The sequence below is a fragment of the Brachyhypopomus gauderio genome, chromosome 7, assembly GCF_052324685.1.
Source record: "Brachyhypopomus gauderio isolate BG-103 chromosome 7, BGAUD_0.2, whole genome shotgun sequence".
NCBI lineage: Eukaryota > Metazoa > Chordata > Actinopteri > Gymnotiformes > Hypopomidae > Brachyhypopomus > Brachyhypopomus gauderio.
The window spans coordinates 12,177,671-12,197,582 of record NC_135217.1 but is presented as its reverse complement, the minus strand read 5'-3'; the positions used below and the strand labels follow the sequence as shown (position 1 = coordinate 12,197,582).

At 41.1% G+C, this 19,912-nt stretch overlaps 2 protein-coding genes across 2 annotated transcripts in view; both read left to right on the top strand.

Annotated features, from left to right (window-relative positions):
- The window catches only part of LOC143518895 (multiple epidermal growth factor-like domains protein 9), a 53,982-nt gene extending 51,274 nt beyond the window's left edge, over positions 1–2,708 (top strand). The window contains 1 exon segment of the mRNA XM_077011771.1: positions 604–2,708. Within this exon segment, the coding sequence (XP_076867886.1) occupies positions 604–1,028 (425 nt within the window). The 3' untranslated portion in view covers positions 1,029–2,708.
- Positions 2,709–2,792: 84 nt separating this feature from the next.
- On the top strand, positions 2,793–18,242 carry LOC143519742 (uncharacterized). The gene is made up of 6 exons (XM_077013493.1): positions 2,793–2,866; positions 11,307–11,350; positions 13,772–13,857; positions 14,661–14,698; positions 15,877–15,926; positions 16,582–18,242. Exons 1-6 carry the CDS (start codon positions 2,793–2,795, stop codon positions 16,998–17,000), a joined length of 711 nt encoding a protein of 236 aa, XP_076869608.1. The 3' UTR covers positions 17,001–18,242.
- Positions 18,243–19,912: the final 1,670 nt, after the last annotated feature.

Sequence of the window (19,912 nt, the reverse complement as noted above, 5' to 3'; positions counted from 1 at the left end):
CTGGTTCATGTGTGACTTGATGAAATGTTGTGGTGGGCTCGTGTCTTTCTAGAAGCGAAGCAGAGTGTGTTCTGTTGAAGTGTGCGTGGCAGCAAACCATGCAACTGTGTCCAGAGCATCTGTTCACTACATCACACTCAATTCATTCACGGCATGTATCTCTCTCTCTCTGTCTGTCGGTCTGTCTGTATCTCTCTCTCTCTCTCTCCTCTCTCTCTCTCTCTCTCTCTCTCTCTCTCTCTCTCTCTCTCTCTCTCTCAATCTGTCACTCACACACACACTGTCTCTGTCTCTTTCTCTCTGACACACACACACACATTCTGTCTCTCATGCACACACACTCACTCTCTCTTTTATGCACACACACACACACACACACACACACAGATTCTTTCTCTCTTTCACACTCGCACACACACACACACACATGTTTGGTCTCTCTGCCCCAGCAGAACTCGTTCATAGAAAGACTTCTTTCTCCTCAGATGTCTGCATCTCTTAATTTATGGGCATACATCAAAACGAAGGTCACTAGAAATGATCCATGAACAATGTGTGCTGTACATGTGATGTTCATGCATTGATATTTCTCACTCTCCCCAGTCCTCCCCACTCCTGAGTTCTCCACCACCATGACTCCCAGTCCCAACGTCACAGAGCTCCAGACCTCACCAACCACACTCCTCTCCAGTCTGGCCACGACCAACGGCACAGCCGGCCCGGGTGCCGCTTCTACCGAGTTCTCCTGGGGCCAGTTCAACATCATTGTGCTGGCCGTGATCATCGTGGTACTGGTGGCGCTGATGGGCGTGGCAGCGGGCACCTACGCCTACCGCGAGTACCAGAACCGCAAACTCAACGCACCTTTCTGGACCATCGAGCTCAAGGAAGACAACATCAGCTTCAGCAGCTACCACGACAGCCTCCCCAACGCGGACGTGTCGGGCCTGCTTGAGGACGAGGCCTGCGACATGTCCCCCACCGGCCAGCTCACCCTCAGCGGCTCGGGGAACTTGTACAAGGTTTGACGGGGGTGTGGACCTGCGGCGCTGCAAACGGTAGAGGGGCAGGAGGGCGCCGTGGAGCCAGAGTCTGGCCGACAGCGAACACGGGTCGGCCACAGAGCCTCCAGATAGCTGTTTAACCTGTAACTTATGGTGGGAGTCTAAAGGACCCACACAGATGCTTCTGGATTTCCAGGAACACACACACACACACACACACACACACACACACACACACACACACACACAGGCCTAAAGAAAAGGGCAGTGCATAAAATCGGACACTAGCGGGAGCTCAGTGGTGTAGCCATGCTTGAGTAAGGACGCCACACGCTGATGTTTACAGGGGCACAGAGATCGGCCGCGGGCCTTGAGCTCCGTTAGGAGAGGAGGCGTGTTTGCATCACCAGTTTTACTCCTTTTAATAATGACACACAAAGGCATTCTTGCACATGCACAACTAGGACTCATGGTAGCCTAAACAACTCTCGTGCTTTTACAACAGTCATTCGGACAGATATGCGTTACCTATATTTGCTAAGAGTGGCCTGGCACCCACTTATGCACCACTGATGGATCTTCAGCAAAGATGGACTGTATAACAAGTGTATGGATTTATTCAAACAGCTGTTTTCAGCCTAATCCAACAGATGTTGAGTCGCTCCTAACCTTACTCACAGAACATGTGATTCTACATGCTGGCCTGTAGAGTGCAGTGTTTGAACAGCCACTGAGAACTCACTGCTGCTCATGAGAGATGCATTGCACAAACTTCTTAAGGGAGACCAAACAGGAGAAGCGTTTCTCTTCGGCACAGCTGAGCATCACATGCCAATGCTATGTATATATTTTTTAAGAGTGCAGAATTGTATTTAATTTATTTTTAGGTTCTCTTCAGTGAATCTTGAGGCTGGTGGGCCGGTATATGAGGGCACGAGGGGGGGGGGGGGGGGCACCTTGCAGCTGGAGCAAGGGAGAGACCGAGTCCGCCCTAGCCGGACCTGGGCCTGTCTGGCCATGGCAACGATACGGGGAATCTGAGATTGTGTGAGAAGGCGGCTAGGCGATACAGTGACTGGGTGAAGGAAAGCGAGGGAGCATGTGGCAGAGTGAACATGAAGTGAGGAAGTGAGCACTAAAGGGAAGACTACAGCAGTGGAGGGACCAAGCGGATCAGCTGAGGGGCCGAAGCGAAGCCAATGTTTGATAAGATGGCAGAGGCAGTCCAGTTTGCCAAGTAATGGAAGCAGTGGGTGTCTGACGGCCTGGCCAGCAGACATGTCTGTGATTCTTTCCTCCTCTCGCGGTCAGCGGCCCCTCACAGCCATATCCACCCCTGCACACGTGATGCAATGTTCATACTTGTAAATTATGGATGTACAGAGAAATAGTTGTACAGAAAGAAGCTGCTATTGTATAGGTACCTAGGGGATTGCCATCTCTTTCTTTCTTTCTCTCACTCTCTCTCTCTCTCTCTCTCTCTCTCTCTCTCTCTCTCTCTCTCTCTCTCTCTCTCTCTCTCTCTCTCTCTCTCTCTCAATCACACACAGACACACAATTCCAAGCTATCTTTCGGTGACCAAAAAAGGCATTGTTGAGTTTGTATGGTCTTAAGTCTTGTCTTAAATTACAGATTGGGGTTATTCCCCCCAACAACGTCACTAACTCTGTGAATGATGTCAATAAAAATCCATTTTGACCTACTATGCTGTGTACAGTGCCCACTTTACACACGATGCAAGATCCCTAGGTTAGAACTACACTACCTTTACACAAGCATTAGGACACATGACAAACATGCTTCATAAGTGCAAACGTGCTCCAGAAGTCCCCAAGTTCTTCCTGACATCTGCTGACATGTGGTAGAGGCATCTGCCCTCAGCTCATCATTGGTGGATCAGCGCCGCCTGTCTCCTCTCTTCCAGATCTTTCAGTCATTGCTTGATTTACATGGCGATATCAGCACTGTGACGGCGAGCGCTCGAGATCGTCACAACTGGCCTCCTTCCATCATCCGTTTATGAAAGTGGGAAGCCGCTGTAATGTGAAGTCCTCCTTAATTAACCTTGCGGTCTCATTTAGACCATTTGCATATTTTCCATTTCATCTGCATTTAGAGGGGCCATCTTTGCACTTTTGTCAGGGTGGTTAGTTAACGGAAGATTAGGCACAAAGTGTCCTGGTAGGATGTTGTGCGCCGCTAGCGGTGCTGGAGTGTTAAGGTCACTGTGGTGTACGAGAAAGCCGTAGTACACACTCATTCAAAACATGTAGAGATGCACAGCGTATGCCTACACCACCAGTGATCAGATCAGCAGTATGGTACATCCACCTGGATGTTCTCCCATGGCAAAGACACGCGTGTTTTTTTTTTTACTGGAAATAGTTCCTGTGTCATCTATGGATGAAGCAGTGATGCACATCTTTCATGGTTGCCATGTTGAATGTAAGTGTCTCGTATATTAATTGTGAATAGTCCACTGCCTACCATCCTTTAAACCCCCCCCCCCCCCCCACACACACACACCATTAGCCTGAGAATGTGCTAGACCTACTTCTTCCCTTCTGTCTCTCAACAGAATTAACCACTTTTCAAATTGTACACTTATAATTCACTCCATTACCTCACTGTTCAATCATGTGCTTTAATGTCGCCACTCCACTGATACAGGGCCAGCATTTCTACTACAGCATATCTGCGGTGTCCAATTAAAATCAACTCAACTTACTGGATTTTTACTCATTTTAAAATTGCTTGGTTAGCTACAAATGCCAGATGTTTATTTGTGATGCAGGACTTTTAAATATGGTTCTCATACCTCTTATGCAGAATTTTACCTTGGGTGTCATAGGAAACTGTGACGGGCAGGGAGTGCGAACAAAAAGGAAGCGATCACGCCAAGTCTCAGGGAAAAAGGATGGTTTAATGAAGAAGTGCGCAAACCAAAAACCCGTGAGTTGATCCAAATTAAGGATATAATGACCAGCGGTCAACTGGTACAAAGACAAGACATATATAGGCAAACAAACGACCCTCAGGTGAGACGGACCACGGGCTCCGCCCACCTGAGGGACGCACACGACGTCACAAAACAACAACAACAACAACAGCCGCTGTGGACGATGGCGACCGGTAGGGGGCCGCCTCACCGTGACAGAAACATCCTTTATCTTTTGTTGATGCCATAACTAATTGTTGTTGGTATTATTAGTAGTAGTAGCAGTAATATAATTATTTAAGAATATTTGACCATGCAAGTACAACCCTTAAGTTATTTACCCTTACATTATCTATATGTATTTAATATAACTACTTGTGGCAGGACCTGTGGTGTTCCCTTCAGGAATTGCTCTTGGGAATTTTTCCCTAAATTTTTCACCTCAATTTTTGAAGCCTTATATGGTTATATATTCATTTTACCTTTTGACCATGTTTCTCACTTTAGGCAATTTGGGGAATGACCACTCAAACTTCCCTGTGCAGTTCAGCCGTTTCGGTTTCACGGCTCTGAGGTGCGGTGGCACGCGAAGGAACGTGTGGAGCATGTGAAGTTTTGATTACTTGGCGAGACTGAGACCTTCTCTGTGACGACGTGAAGAGCAAAACCGCACGCTGTTCAGATGCCAAAAAAAGTCAAGTGGAAAAGACAGAAATGTGGCTGCGTCTCATTTCAGCAGAAGTGACAGAAGCCCACAACCCCCCCCCCCCCCCCCCCCAACCCATTCTTTGTTCTTCCGTTTGCAAACTTTGCGAAACATGCATTGTACTGTGGATGGTAACCTGCAAGACAGAGGTACTGAAACCTAATACTGTACCTGTCTCGCCAACCTTTTCAGATACCTCCCCTCCTACCCAAGGGGTCATGCTGACACATACTGACTCATGTTGCAAACTCATACCAAATACCTGTCTCTTCGACATCTTGTGCATCCCCAGCCCTTATCGCAGCAAAATCCCCATAGCTGACACCTGCAGATCTCACACAGGTCCTTCTGGACACAGATGAAGAATGTGTTTTGATGCGTGCACGGATAAGAGATCTGCCACTCAGGAAACAGTTGGGTAGAGTAGCATAAAAACCACAATCAAGTAAAAGTATTGGTTTTTCATTGAAATAATGAGTCAAAAAAAGTAACCCTAGACTGCTTAACACCTTGAGTAGGAGTGAAAGAGTATCAGTTCCACAAACCAGTTACTTATAGGATGTAGCTTCTCGATATAACTAGCATTTTAGAATGGAAACCGACATTTGGTAGGCACTACTGTATATTTGAGAGGACGTTTGGTCAAAAATAAGATGTAGCAGCTACATTAGAGCAGTTCATAAGGTGATGCCACCACATGCAACAATAATAAAGTTATATGCAAGAAATTAGTGACTAAATATGAATGATTTGAATGTAACAATAAAAAGTGACACAAAAAACTAAAAAAAAAAAACTTTTAAATATACTTAAATATTTTATTGAGTAAGCCATTACTACCAATTACCCCTCCAACTGTTAATTAACACCAACTTCTATATATATATATATATATATATATATATATATATATATATATATATATATATATATATATATATATATATATATGTGTGTGTATGTATGTATGTATGTATGTATGTACTGTATATTTCAAATTGTATGCAAATATGTAGTAATTATTTTCCAAAGACTAAATCAACATTTAAAAACCAGGTGTGGAAAAAATGAGTACACCCTATAATTCAACATGTTAAGCCACTTTTTGTAGAAGTTTCTCACTCGCACGTAATTGTGGAGACTGTGGTCCACTCTTCTTTACAACAGTTTGTTGTTGTAACAGCTCCAGAGCCTCTCAGTGGGGTTGAGGTTTGCAGATCAGCTCTAGATAGGCTATAGTATCTCCATTTAAATATAAAAAGGCCAGATTTAAAAAGCTCACGCTGTGAATTCCAGGAAACTTAACTAGTAATGTCTTAAAGAATTTATTTGATAATGACAACGAATATTAAACTAAATATAAAATATTTTATAGGTAATCCAATTAACTGATTTGGAGACAAGGAGAGAAGCCTTTGTTTATGTATTTTTGGAATTATTTTTGTCATGGTGACTGGCGTCGGCCAGAAGAGGATGGGTTCACTCCTGAGCAGAGACCGTATATATAATGGACGGTACGTCACCGTTGACTCCCATTGTGAATTTTTGAAGCTACCAAGATGGCCGTCATGGACGCTGCCATCTTGGATGCGCTTGCGCAGTAGATGAAAATTGGAGCCAGAGCATGCGCATTAGAACCGGTAGCCAGGACAGTATCTCCGCCCCATCTCTGATCACATTCGTTATCTGTTACAACAATTTACTGCAGAACAAGACATTGAGGTGTGGTATAAAGACACTTTTGACGTTTTACAAAATAAATAAAGGTGCTGTCGAGATTTGCTGTAGAGTTTTGATAGAGTTTTGCTGTTGAGCGCGTTCACGTTTGAGCGTCTGGTATTAGATGTCAATCAACGCAGCTATTAACTGTCAATCACCTTATCGCCACACCCCTTTAAGTAACATTTAATAACTTCTATAAAATCTGTTTATCGTAGAGAAAAACACTGGGAGAGATACTAACGCAATCGGGTGTTATAGAATTGACAAAATATATGCTCAAAAAAACTTATTTTACGTGTAATAAAAATTCAAAGTTTCTCGTCCGGCCCGATCACTTACATGGGAATGGGCGGGGTTAAAAGCTGTACTGCAGCCAGCCACTAGAGGGCAGCTGACACACGGAGGCTTCACATTTCACTCGTGTCGTCCAGGCCACTTATATATACGCAGGGTTGCCAACTTTTCAAGATCACTTGGAGTGAGATTTGATCTTTGGGAGAAGGGGGGGGGGGGCGGTGGTGGCGGCCAGTGTAAATTGTTGACGGGGGTGGGGGGGGGGGGTGTACAATGGACACAAATTAAGTATTATATCGCGTAGTTGGCGAACTAGTAACTCGTTGAATCATAGATGTAGATCAGACATAAATAAACTAGATTTTTTTTTCAGCGTGAGAAATCGGATGTGTGACGTGTGAAGACAGTCAAATGTGTGTGTCTCACGCTCATTGCGTGAGAGCTGAGAAGCCTCTCGCTGCAGCCTGCAGGAAGGCGGAGTTGGACATCCAACCCCGCCCACATCCAACTCCACCCTCTTCTCAAGTCCGAAGCCACGCCCATGTTACGTTCGAAACTCGGACTGTTTTTGCTCCCAGTAAACAGAACTGCCAGAATTATTTACGTGTGTTTTATAAGTGTTTTAGGTGCAGAAGTACTTTTTTTCAAGTACTTTAGCCTAAATTCCAACACTTTTCAAATCTGAAACACAATACAACATTAAAATTGGTCAGGTAAATGTTCCTTCCCCTGTTTTTGAGGGGTGTTTCTTTACACTAACACGTATCGTTTCAGGAGGACACTGCAAAGAATGTGACGCGCGCGATGTGTGTGGAGTCGCGCGCTACGGTCACTCACGAAAGTATAACTAGCTTTATAGGGGAGACACGGAAAGGCATCGCTAAAAAGGAGAGCTCTTATGTGATTTAGGAATGTGGATCTTGTGTTTAAAAATGTATTTTATAGAATTATTTGTTCAATTAATTGGTTCAACGCAGACAGATTTCTTCATAACTTATAATTAGTAGGCTTGAAAGTTACCGGATCGAGGCAGACAGTTCCCGGATCCTGTTCCGGCAGGATCCGGCTCAAATTAAGCCCTGATTACACCCCTTCTCCATTACCAACATTACCAACATACCCCTTCTCTATCACCAACATTATCAGTAAACAGTAAACATTACCATTTTAATAGTGTACTTATAGTAGCAGGGTTGCCAACTCTGACGCATTGAGCATGAGACACACGCATTTGACCGTCTTCACACGCTCTCACGCCACACATCCGATTTCTCACGCCGAAAAAAATCTAGTTTATTTACCTCTGATCTACATCTATGATTCAATGAGTTACTAGTTCGCTCTGGCGCCAACCACCGGCGATCGATCTATCGCGATATAATACTTAATTTGTGTCCATTTTACATCCCCCCGTCAACATTTTACGTTCGCCACCCAATAAATAAAAATAATGAATAACATACGTGGAACGATACACAAAGTAAACGAGGTATGTGTAAATTAAGCGCAACGACGTGCCTCTTGAACACTTGTGAGTTATTGTGCATATTTTCAAGTACCACACAGTTCTTCTCGAATGAAGAAGTAGTGGGTTGGCGCACGACAGCGCATTAGAGGGTGGAGTTGGATGTGGGCGGGGTTGGATGTCCAACTCCGCCTTCCTGCAGGCTGCAGCGAGACATACTTGGAGGCAACCCTGTATGGTCTCTGCTCCTGAGTCAGGGGTTTCTCAAGGTTTCTTCCTCATGCTCTTAGGGAGTTTTTCCTTGCTGCTGTCGCCCTTGGCTTCCTCACTGGGGGCTTGGACTGTGACACTTGTAAAGCTACTTTGTGACAAAACTGTTGTAAAAAAGTGCTATATAAATACATTTTGATTTGGTTTGGTTTGATTTGAGGTCTGCACTTTAGCTGTTCCAACAACCTAAGCCTTTTTTTATTTTCTTCCTTTCCAATTTGATGTTGTGCTTGGGATTATTGCATGGTCCTGTTGCATGAACCAGTGTCAGGCCAGCTTAGATGCTTACAATCGTGTAGTCTCAATGACTGCAAGATTCTCAGGCACTGTTACTGAAAAACAATCATCACACCATGATTCACATCGAGGATGATGTATTTGTGGTGTTATTTTATGTTTGGTTCTCATCAAACATGATAAGTTTGAAAAACAATCATCACACCATGATTCACATCGAGGATGATGTATTTGTGGTGTTATTTTATGTTTGGTTCTCATCAAACATGACACGTATAATAACCCGTCCTTGGTCTTTGTAAGGGTGAGGTTCAGATGGCGTTCAGATATGTGTACTAACAAGACTAATGTGATTGGTTAATTTGTTTTGCTCTCTATATTGTGCGTTGGGAGTCTTTAGTTCTATTCCCAGTTAACTCCCAGTAGCTCTGATTCATGCGGTGCACATGCTCCCAGAGCATGGAAACAATAGAGAACATCTATCAGAGATAGAGAGAGAAACAGGTGCACAAAACAGAGAAGCAGCAGTGAGACCCCAACAACTTATCAATCCAAAGAACTTTGTTCCAGAACAAATAAGGAGTATAATAATAATAATGATGATAATGATAATGATTAGTCACTCTTCCGAATTAAGATTAATCGAATCTTGTGCAGTAAGGACTGGTTGCTAATTAGCAATGATTATGGACATTATGATTATGGACATTATGTACATGGTGTATTTATATTGGCTCACCTGAGTTGCTGGATCTCGGTTTTATTTTTGGAACATAAAATGACTGCAAATTGAAATCTGTTGTCGTTTATTTATAGAAGTTGCTGAGGACAGCACAAATGTTATTTAGGCAATGATAAATAAAAACAGAACTGAAAAAGTAGCCTACTTTCTTTTCCTCAATGACTGTGAAAAATAAATTGTGTGTGTTTGTGTGTGTGTGTGTGTGTGTGTGTGTGTGTGTGTGTGTGTGTGTGTGTGTGTGTGTGTGTGTTTGTTTGAATGCATACAGCTTTTTCCACTTTCTACCAAACCATTTCCCCAAAACTCTTTCTTATCACACTTTTATAGTGGATGAGTATAAAGTATCATACCGGAAATGTTCAACAAATTCCATAGGCCTGAGTATGTATATATACACACACTGACATTTTTAACTTTTGACAGATGACTAGCATGTTCATCACTGTCTCTCACACAGGCTCGTTGTATTTGGGGCAGATCGGTCATTTTTAGCCATGCTAAAAATACTGAAACTTCCCCAAATATACTTACAGTGAGATTTGGGACTGCTGTTACCAACATTACAAAATGATTAGCTTGCTTTTTATTCTTGTCACCTTGCAATATAGAGGAGTTTTAGCAGGGCTGTGTTAATCATTATTAATGTAATTCTCCATAGATTTCATCTTAACCAAGCATCTATTTACAAAGATCTGCTAACCTCAAAGCGTCTTGGTTCACTTGCCTGCTTCCTGGATTTGCTACAGGCACGGACGTAGTTTTGGGGGGGGACGGGGGGGACATGTCCCCCCCACTTTTTCAAAAGCCGGTTTTGGTCCCCCCCAGTTTTTACAGTTAAAACCAAGTATTTAAGTAGCGACGAAGTCATGTCCCCCCCACTTTTTAACGGTTAAAAAAACAATATCCAAATAGCGACAAATCTAGCACTAGGATCATGCAGCTCCGAGCTCCCCCCCCCCCCGCTCAACAATTTTTGTTCACAGCGCTCAACAATTTTCATTCAACCCCCCCCCCCCCCCCCCCCCCCCCGCTCAACAGTTCGCCACCCCAGGTTGTGTCCCCCCCACTTATGAAATCAAAACTACGTCCATGGCTACAGGACATCACAGGATGTCTTGTGTGGACAGGTCATTTAAATTTTTTAATTTAAATTTTTAAATGTGCCATATTTGTCAATTGTGATTTTCACCCCAATCGAAATTTGTCCTCCACATTTACCCATCTGTGCAGTTAGAACACACACACACACACACACACTAGATTACTAGAGGGCTGTGATGCACTGTAATATTCTTCCAGTACATCCTTCTGATAATTCACACAGTGGATCAGTATGTACATTACAATGGCATTATTTTGCCAATCTGATCACTATCTTATCAATTTTATCATTAACTTATATAATGCAGTTTATTCATGAGCTGTTTTTTTCAACCCAATGTACAATGTATAAGATATATAAGTCAATAAAACAATGTTGAAAAGAACAAAAACAGAAAAGAACAAAGAGTATATAGAGTTTTCTATAGAGTATATAGAGTTTTGTAGAGTATAGGGTACAGCATGAAAAAACAAGTCCAGAGAGGAGTGCAGGTCTGAAGCAGATGAGACGGAGTTTCCAGCACTGAAAGATCTAGCATCAGCCATAGTTTTTGTATGATGCGTAGTAGAATTCAGTCAGCAGACACAGAACTTTTGGACGAACTTGTACAGAATTGAACTATTTATTTGTTGTTTATTGGAAGGCTATAGTTTATGAGAATAGTAGCAAATGGAAGACTACAAAAACCATTATTAAGGTAACCACAAAATGATACATGTATCAGTCATATATTAAGACCATTCAAATATGTATGTCACATTTATTTGCATGATGTATAGAAGGCAGTTAACAAGTTAATAATTTTTGCTCCCTCTTAACATTCAGCAGCTGTCCCACAAAGAGAACATCTCATGAGGACAGCAGACTAGGTGAGCAATTGAGTTTTTATTAATGTCATGTGTCCATGCCAGCATTCACGTCGCATTAAGATGTGGGATGCCTGTTATTGATGGATCTCTCTAACAACATCTCTTTTAGCTATAATAACCATGACATAAAAGGACCTTTTTGTTATGTTATGACTGGGTCCAGATAATGCTAATTAGCAGTATTGTAAATCTACGTAATGTGACTCAACAATGCTTTTGATGTGCTGCAGTCAACAATCCCAGCCAGCTGGAAACTTATGCTACAAATCACATGCTCCAAAACTAAGGGTCACTGACTGTGTTTTGCCAGTTTATAACCATGCAATTGCACTGCCTTGCCCTTGATATAAAGTAAGAGCTGTATCTTGTTGTGTGTCAGTGGAATGAGAGAAAAAAAGTCACTCCTTGATATTGATCTCTCATGTCCTGCCCCAGTTAGTACTTCAGTTTTCCATTTCGTTAGTGGAGAGCACCGAGTGGAAACTGAACTAATGTAGACAGAGTCTTTCCTCTCTCTCTCTCAGCTTCCTGTGAAACTGTGCTGATGTGACACAGGGGAAGATCACGGCTCTCTGATCAGATTGCTCATTGGGGATGAGCGGCTGGTGAGAAGCCTCAGGATTAGCGGCCCGTACGAATGAGGAACCTGTGGGAAAATTCTACACATTTTTATGTTTCTACTCTGACCAGCTTCACATTCACAGGAAACGTATGCCTAAGTAATTCATTGTAACGACTTGAAACTAGCCAGTGTGTCCCAGTGCACTAATGCTGTTTCAAGAAAGGTTCCTGTCTCCCACTTCCAGGCCTTGGCTGTGTGGGCCTTCTATGTTTGTTTACAAAATTCAGAGGGAAAAAGCAAAATTTTTTAGCAGATGGTGGAATGGAAATTGCAGCTCCTTTGACGTCAAGATACTAAAGGATGGGACTATTATGACGATTTGTTGGCTTCTGAAATGGCAAAAAAAAAAAAAACATAGGTTTCCTTTGAAATAATATAGGAAATGTCCCTATCATATTGGGAAACAAGAAGTTTGTTCTGTAAACAGATTCAGCTGACAAAGATGAGTCACATTACGAAAAAAGACAGGAAATTAAACGTGTGCCGGAATGAGCTATACAAGCCCTGGGTGAGGTGATCAGAGTCTGATCATGCATGGCAGAAGCTAGTGCATGATCTTGTGAACGCCCACACCCAGTGAGAGTGCTTATAGCCTACATGTGCTGACCTTGTTTGGGCGATTCATCACTACATGGCAGATCAAGATGGCTGGGGAAGTACAAAACAGGGTGGTCCCCATCCAAGAACCCTTGGCCATGAACCAAGTGGGAAACTGTAAAGGTAGTTTAGCAGCTCTGCTGGGGTTCTCAAACCTCTCTCTCTCTTTCCCTCTCTCTCTCTCTCTCTCTCTCTCTCTCTCTCTCTCTCTCTCTCTCTCTCTCTCTCTCTCCTAAAACATATTGCTTGAGCATGCCCTCAGCGTAGGCTGCCCACTGCGAAACCTTGTTGTCTACTGCTATGACACGATACTCTGAACATGGAGCTTTCCCTGTCATAGCAGCCCTTTCCTTGAAACAGTGTTAGTGGTTTGTTGTGTGTTTGATGCTGTTGTTATTGTTGGGTTCCATTATTGGGTGGTGGAGGTGGGGATGATTTTTAGGTGACACCTGTTGTCCTTGAAAAGATTAAGGTGTATAGCATGGTTGACCTTTCAGTTCTTTGAGGTAGGCAATAAATAAATATATAGTAAATAAATACTTTGTGTCCACCTGTTTGCCACCACCATCATCATCATCATCATCATCATCATCATTCTAAAACAATACATACATACATACATACCAGTACTTCAAAGAAATAGGGATGTCCATATCATTACTCATTAAACTACAAAAATAATAGAATAAATTAAAAACAAATGAAAACTTTGACCCATGACCGGGACTAGTGGGATTAAGCAGCAGCACAGATGATGGATGGATGGATGAAAACTTTTAAATCAAACAAAACCACAGTAGTATAATATATATATATATATAAAGTTCTGATTAATGAGCAACTGATTCACATTCACATATGCCCAGAAGAATATCGGAGATCATTACAGATTAGCACAAAACCAGCTACCTAAGCTGCCTTACACTTATATATAATTAATATATTTTAATTATATTAATATTTTTATATTTATATTACTGAAAGTAATATTTTTAAGGAGACTCTTTACCAGGATTATTTTTGTTTTTTGTTTTACTGTATTTACGTTTATATGTATTTGGTTAGTGTGGGTTTTGTGGAATTTTTGTAATCCCCTCAAACTCGCATACGACCAACTTAAAACATCTCACCTGGGATAAGGTCATGAATTCTTCTCCCAATATCACTTAAGGTATTTCACATATGTTCGGTATGTGTCACAGGCTACCACCCCCATAAAAAGTCGCAACCACAGAAAGCAGAGGGGAGTGAAGGTCCGCTGGGATGCGTGGGAGACCCTTCGTACAAGTTAAGTAACTATTTCATCGAAGTATTGACACGCTGAGCTTCCAGTCAGAGGTCGCGGTTATTTGAGCGTCTCCTGGAGCAGTAGTGAGTATGGAACACACCGTTAGAGCGCTCGCTTGTTGGATGTCTATCGCTGCCACCGTTGCAGTAATAGCCTCAAATTTGACTTGGCTCTGCGTGACGAGGGTAAGAACTCGGGAGAGCTCCGTGCTGTTTTTGCAGACAAGCAAAAATGAACTCCCTATATTTTACTTCTAGGTTTTATATGATGTTAATGCCTTCGTTAAAACAATCAGATTATTTCCTTTATGAATGTTGTAAGGGTGATATTTACGTTCACGTTATGTCAAAATGTCCAGTCAGATGGGAACGACTCTCCTGATGCCAAATTATTTACGTCAGTCCAGATAAGTTATCTGATTTGTGGTGCGTGCAGGCTATGTTATTTCTTGAAGAGCACGAACGTAATTTTAGACTTTGAAAGTGATTCCCAAGTATCTTGTTATCGGTTCTCCTATATATAGAGGATGGAAGGTTCAGAGATGGATTCGCCTTTGCTGTGAAAACTACTTGCTTGTCACTGGGCCACATTGTAACAGATGTTAGGAACGAGTGGCCGGGGGCGTGTTTGACAGTTGCCGGAGAGCTGAAGGGTGAAACGTTGGGAAAGTGCCTGCCCTTCGTTCTCTGCCGGATCTTTGTTAAACTTAAAAAAAATCCTATTGTTTAAAACTTCTCTGGTGGATGTTAATCGAATTGCTTTATAACTGTATTTCATTTATTTTTTTAACTTTACTTTCTTAGGGAACCGCAATCTTTAGACAAGGAATCGACAACGGTAGGTTTCCAGTGATTTAATTTCTTCACCCTGTGAGAATTAATATCTCAGCGGAATGCATTCGACATCAAACGTTTTACAGTGTGAACAGACCGCACGAGCACGCGATCCGTGAAGAGACACTGTCATCAAAGTTAACCTTTTGATTTCTTACTGACCGCGTTTGTCAAAATGCGCCCCGAGCTACTAAAAAGCGAGTTTTGTTTTTTATAACACTCAATAATTTGCTTTCAACGACTAGGTATTGTGGTTCAAGCTAGAATATCATACAATGTCGCGTCTGGTAAAATACATATTTAAATCCTTTCAGATGTTATAAACTTTTATTTTATATCGTAAAACTAATACTAATAATAGTAAAAAATACTAACTCGGTATTAGCCTACTAAAACAGCTTGAGCTAGCGTGAAAAGTGTTATGTCAAGCGCTACTACTCTTAAGTATTGACCTATAGCATCCGAATGCACTTGGCCACTGAAGTAGTGACTTACCTATAGCGTCACTAACCAGCAGGGGAACTTGACATTTGTTTTTCTCTTTTCTATATAAAATGATAAAGCTCAAATGTCAGACGTGTCACTAACGCAAAAGACGTCCAACTCCTGTCCAAAACTTCATAAAATATTTTGCTATATGGAGTATAAACAAAGATGTTATGATTTGAAAGTACTAAAAAGGGCCTTATAATTGTCATTAAGTCACTTTCTCACTTTGTCTTAAACACGTCAATGTTTATATTTAAAGTAACAGTCAATTTGTAATACAGGATGTTACGCCTTGTATAGCCTACAGGATGTTTTTATCTCAGGGTCGTGTGTGAGTGGTCTGTTCTTGTCTGTGTTAAGATGGTATCAAATGTAGCTTTTTCCTCATTATGTAATGGAGTCTAACTATAGAAAATTTCCACTAGCAAAATAAGTGCAGCCAAAACTATTCAAATTTGTATGCGTGTGTGTATGTGCGTGTGTAGGTTATTATGTGTTGCCAATATGTGTGTTTATGTGAGTGTACTGTATGCCTGGTTTATTTATGATGCATGCTTGTGGTAAGCTGTACTGCTGTTTCCCGTAACTCTCCTTTGGTGTTTCTGCTATGCTGCTTGGCATGATGTATGGGTTTCCTCTACAGTATGTCAGTATTCATCAGTTTAGAACACCATTTGTTTCTTGACCCAACAGGTAGGTGTGCTCCAGAGTGGCTCTGTACTTCCAAAGCACATTACCTTCTAAAAGGTAAGAGGTTTGACTCTTTCAGAGAATCTTTTTTTTGAAAGAAGTGGGTATTTAGTGGGTTTTGTTGCTCGGGCTGTTAAATTCTTCTACAAATGTCTGCAAAGGTTGCCTTACTTAAGTTATTTTAATGCAAACATAAATATAATATAAATGCAGGTTATAATGTATTCTAATTGCATGGCGGTCATGTTACCTGAAGCGCACATCAACCAGTGCTTGTCAAAGCTCAATCAATCAATCAAAATTTATTTGTATAGCGCTTTTCACAACACATGTTGTCACAAAGCAGCTTTACAGGATTTACAAGGTAAACAATACTATGGGTCCAAATATCTAATGAGCAAGCCAAAGGCGACAGTAGCAAGGAAAAACTCCCTATGATGGTGGGGAATAGGAAGAAACCTCAGGAGAATCAAGACTCAAAAGGGAACCCATCCTCCATTGGGCGGCCCGTTAACACACAAATTACACAGAATCAATTTATACAGATAAACACACAAGTCACACACAAATCACACAATCAGACTAAGTATAAGGTAACTAGAATGAAAATTCTGGGTGTTGATATTGTCACTGTAAATGTCTTGTGATGAACTCCAGGTTTTCATTCAATGAGGTGATCATCTTTTCCCCGTTGGTTTTCCTTGCCATCTAGTCAACAGCAGCTGTGCAGACGGCCGTCTGACCTGGGCGGAGGAGTGGCAAAGCAGCCAGTTGTACCTGGACTCCAACCACACATGGATAACAGTGAAGGAGCAGGGCTTTTACCTGATATACATGCAGGTGACATACGTCCTCAGAGGAGCAAATGATGACAGCCGCATGTCTCCTGTGGACCTCAGCCTCATACTGGACTACCGCTACGCGCAGGGCGAGCAGGAGTTCGCCGCCGCCTTTGACACGCGTCCGCTCATGGACAAGGTACAGGACGCCCACTTGGGCAACTTCCTGCTGCTGAGGTTGAATGCAGGTGAGCAGGTGTCTGTGCGTGCGCAACCAAAGGAACGCATCAAGTATAATGACATCCGTCCGTTCTCCAGCTACCTCACCATGGTCAGGTACGCTGGCCTGTAGGTGTCAAACCATGGGAGAACCCAGATTCTCCGACTGGGCCTCCCTTACGAGGACATGAATAAATCCCTCGTTGTATGATGCTCCCAACCCATGATTTTCTGAGAAGCATGACGCATTTTCCCCTCATGAGAGACAAAAGTGATTTTCACTTTGTTTCGGGTTCATTATGAGTCAGTTGAAAAAGAGCATTACGCCTCCTTTACTTATCAGCATGCGGTTTAAAGAAATGAGCACAAAGTTGAACATCTGCCTTAAGCGTCCTGACTCAAAGACAGACATTGCTTGACTGAGACACAGAACAGGTGTTTATTTTTGGGAGTCCTTTCTTTTCCTTATGCATTCCCTCGTCAGTTATATGAATGTGTGACATTCACAAGTTTCACAACTGAATGTAATGTTTTAAAGGTCAAACTTTAATTTCTTAAAGGAGTGTCCAGTCATTTTCTTGTCAGCATGGTGGAGGGGAGGTTTTCAGTGGTCTGTGATTTGTAGTTCATTAGAGGATGACTCTGTAGTCTAGAGTGCAGAGGTGTTTTACCCCGCCTCAGTGCCACTGTCTTCAGCACAGGTTCCATCTTTTTTTTTTAACCATTGTACACAGAACATGAGTCACTACTCATTTCTTTTCTCATTTGTTTGTATTTTAAAAACCAAAAATAAAACAAAAGAAGCAACACAAGGAAAACAAAAAGCTAGACATGTCATACACACTTTATTTTCAAAAAGGAAAGTCACACTAATTTAACTTCAAGTTCCAGAAAGTCAGCAAGAGACAATAGACCATGGGGCTTTTACCCTGGTATCCTCAGATGGTTAACCTTCCAGACTTTTTAAATAATTTATTTTCAAGAGAATTTTTTGGTGGCACACAAAAGTGACATTTTGTAATGGATTTTGGCAATGTGTTTCCTATTGTGATGACACCTCATGTACATAAATCTATGGCTGCTGATCGTAATTTTGAAGACTGCAATGTGAACAAGCTAAACATGGAATACCACAGATCAGTCTGAAGTATGGTTGACAGTCCAGCTACTCCCTCATTCAGACCTGTTTGATTGTATATGATATATATATTTTTTTTTCTTTATTATTTCTCAAAATCTTGAACATTACACATTTGAGTGATTAAAAAGGACTACTGACTTTGTTCTCATAGCTTAACATTGTATTTAAAGAATGCTGTTTTCAATAAATTGTAATTATGTATTATTTAAAATATTAATAAAAAGTAAATAATGACTCAGTTTGCCTCCTAGAAATATTGTCGCATCACTGTCTTGGACATTACCACTAGTACACTGGAGTTCTATGGCATCTTTACCTGATGACAGAAACATAAAGTAATATCACCAGCCTTAATCTGACTCACAATTGTTTGAGTACCTCATACATACTTAAATTAGATTCACTTTATCTTGATGTGAATCAATATATGATTACAAATTGCTTTATTACCTCTGTAAAGTGCAGAATAAAGAGGATTGCATTGTTAAAAGTTGATGAATGAAGCATTTCTGCTGAACTTAAGATGATTCTGTAAGTAAGATGATTCTGACAGGCCACCTACACACTAGCTAAAAATTTATGCACCGCTGAATCAACAAATATTCAATGCAACACTCAAATATATACGGCAGTAGAGACAAATGGTATCAGGAAAGAAAACTGAGATGAAAACCCGTTGCTTTTGAGAGTTTTCCAGTGGCAGTTTTGCTGATAAGTTAACAACCTACAACACTGGATGACTGAATCCAAACCACAACACTGTCTCTGCTTTGCAGGTTGATAGATGAGATATAGATCACTAAATATATGATTGAAAAATATAGGACAACTGTGAGGAACAAAGTTAGCATTTAAGTGCTTGTGAGGCTACATTATGCTCCAATCACATTTACAATCTACTAATAAGAGGAACTGATCCAGCACTTTTAAAGTGAAATTGAATGAAACAGCAGAATGTGCCTACATATGGATCATGTTAAATTTTTTTTGCAATCTGCAGGAGGAATTTCATGGAGAAAAAAGATTTTCATTCAAGCAAAATTCAGAAGCCATTAAATATTTACAGTACTGATTGGTTCAATACACTCCCCTCTACCACTTCCTGTTTTCAAATTTAGGAATATTTTGCAGGGCATCTACAATTGTAATTCCGTCTAATGAAATCAACTTTCATATACAAGACTAAACACAAGCTTACAAATGTTCTAAATGGGTCTGAATTGTAGGTTATCACCCAGAGTAGATTATGTTTTATTTTATTTTTAATATGCTACATTTATCAATATCAATGTTACAAGTACATTGTAAAAAATGCAAAATGTTAACATTTTGGTTTCTGAATAAGTGTTCCTATAATGTTAAATTATGGTTCAGAGTGTTTATACAAGTTTTACTCTAGATTTTTAGCTTCTCGTTTGCTTATCAGTGATCCCTTTTGTCAGCTACATTCAGGAGTGATGAGCTTAACCGGCATCAGCAAATCATTAAGCATTATGTTGTGGATTTATACAGCGAATTAAAGATACTTCGAGATATTGCTGATGTTCACAACATAAATGTTCTGTATTTATTCAATTGTAACCGTTTGGCAAACTATTCATTTTATCATATAATAAGCTATGAAATAGTTTAATAGTATGTTTTTATTTCTTATATATTTTATACATCCTTAAATATTTCATCTTTTAAATATCTTAGATGTATTTGATGTATTGTTCATGAAATACTCTACTTCCAGCTAAATCTTTGTATTTGCAACTCTAGAAATGCTAGCGATACTACCTCCTTGTGGCCCAATAGTGCCGCTACACCAGAGTATTTCACATACTGTATTTCCAAGAAGTTTCCGGAGTATTATGGAAGTTATTCGGTCTCAATATTAAAATGAAAACGTAATACGCATT

Bases quoted from the DNA above. Each gene is read 5' to 3' on its own strand.
- LOC143519742 (XM_077013493.1), top strand. From the start codon at position 2,793: ATGACAAACATGCTTCATAAGTGCAAACGTGCTCCAGAAGTCCCCAAG. The intron at 13,858-14,660 runs TTAAGTAACTAT...TTACTTTCTTAG, and splicing joins TGGGAGACCCTTCGTACAAG to GGAACCGCAATCTTTAGACA. The intron at 15,927-16,581 runs GTAAGAGGTTTG...CTTGCCATCTAG, and splicing joins AGCACATTACCTTCTAAAAG to TCAACAGCAGCTGTGCAGAC.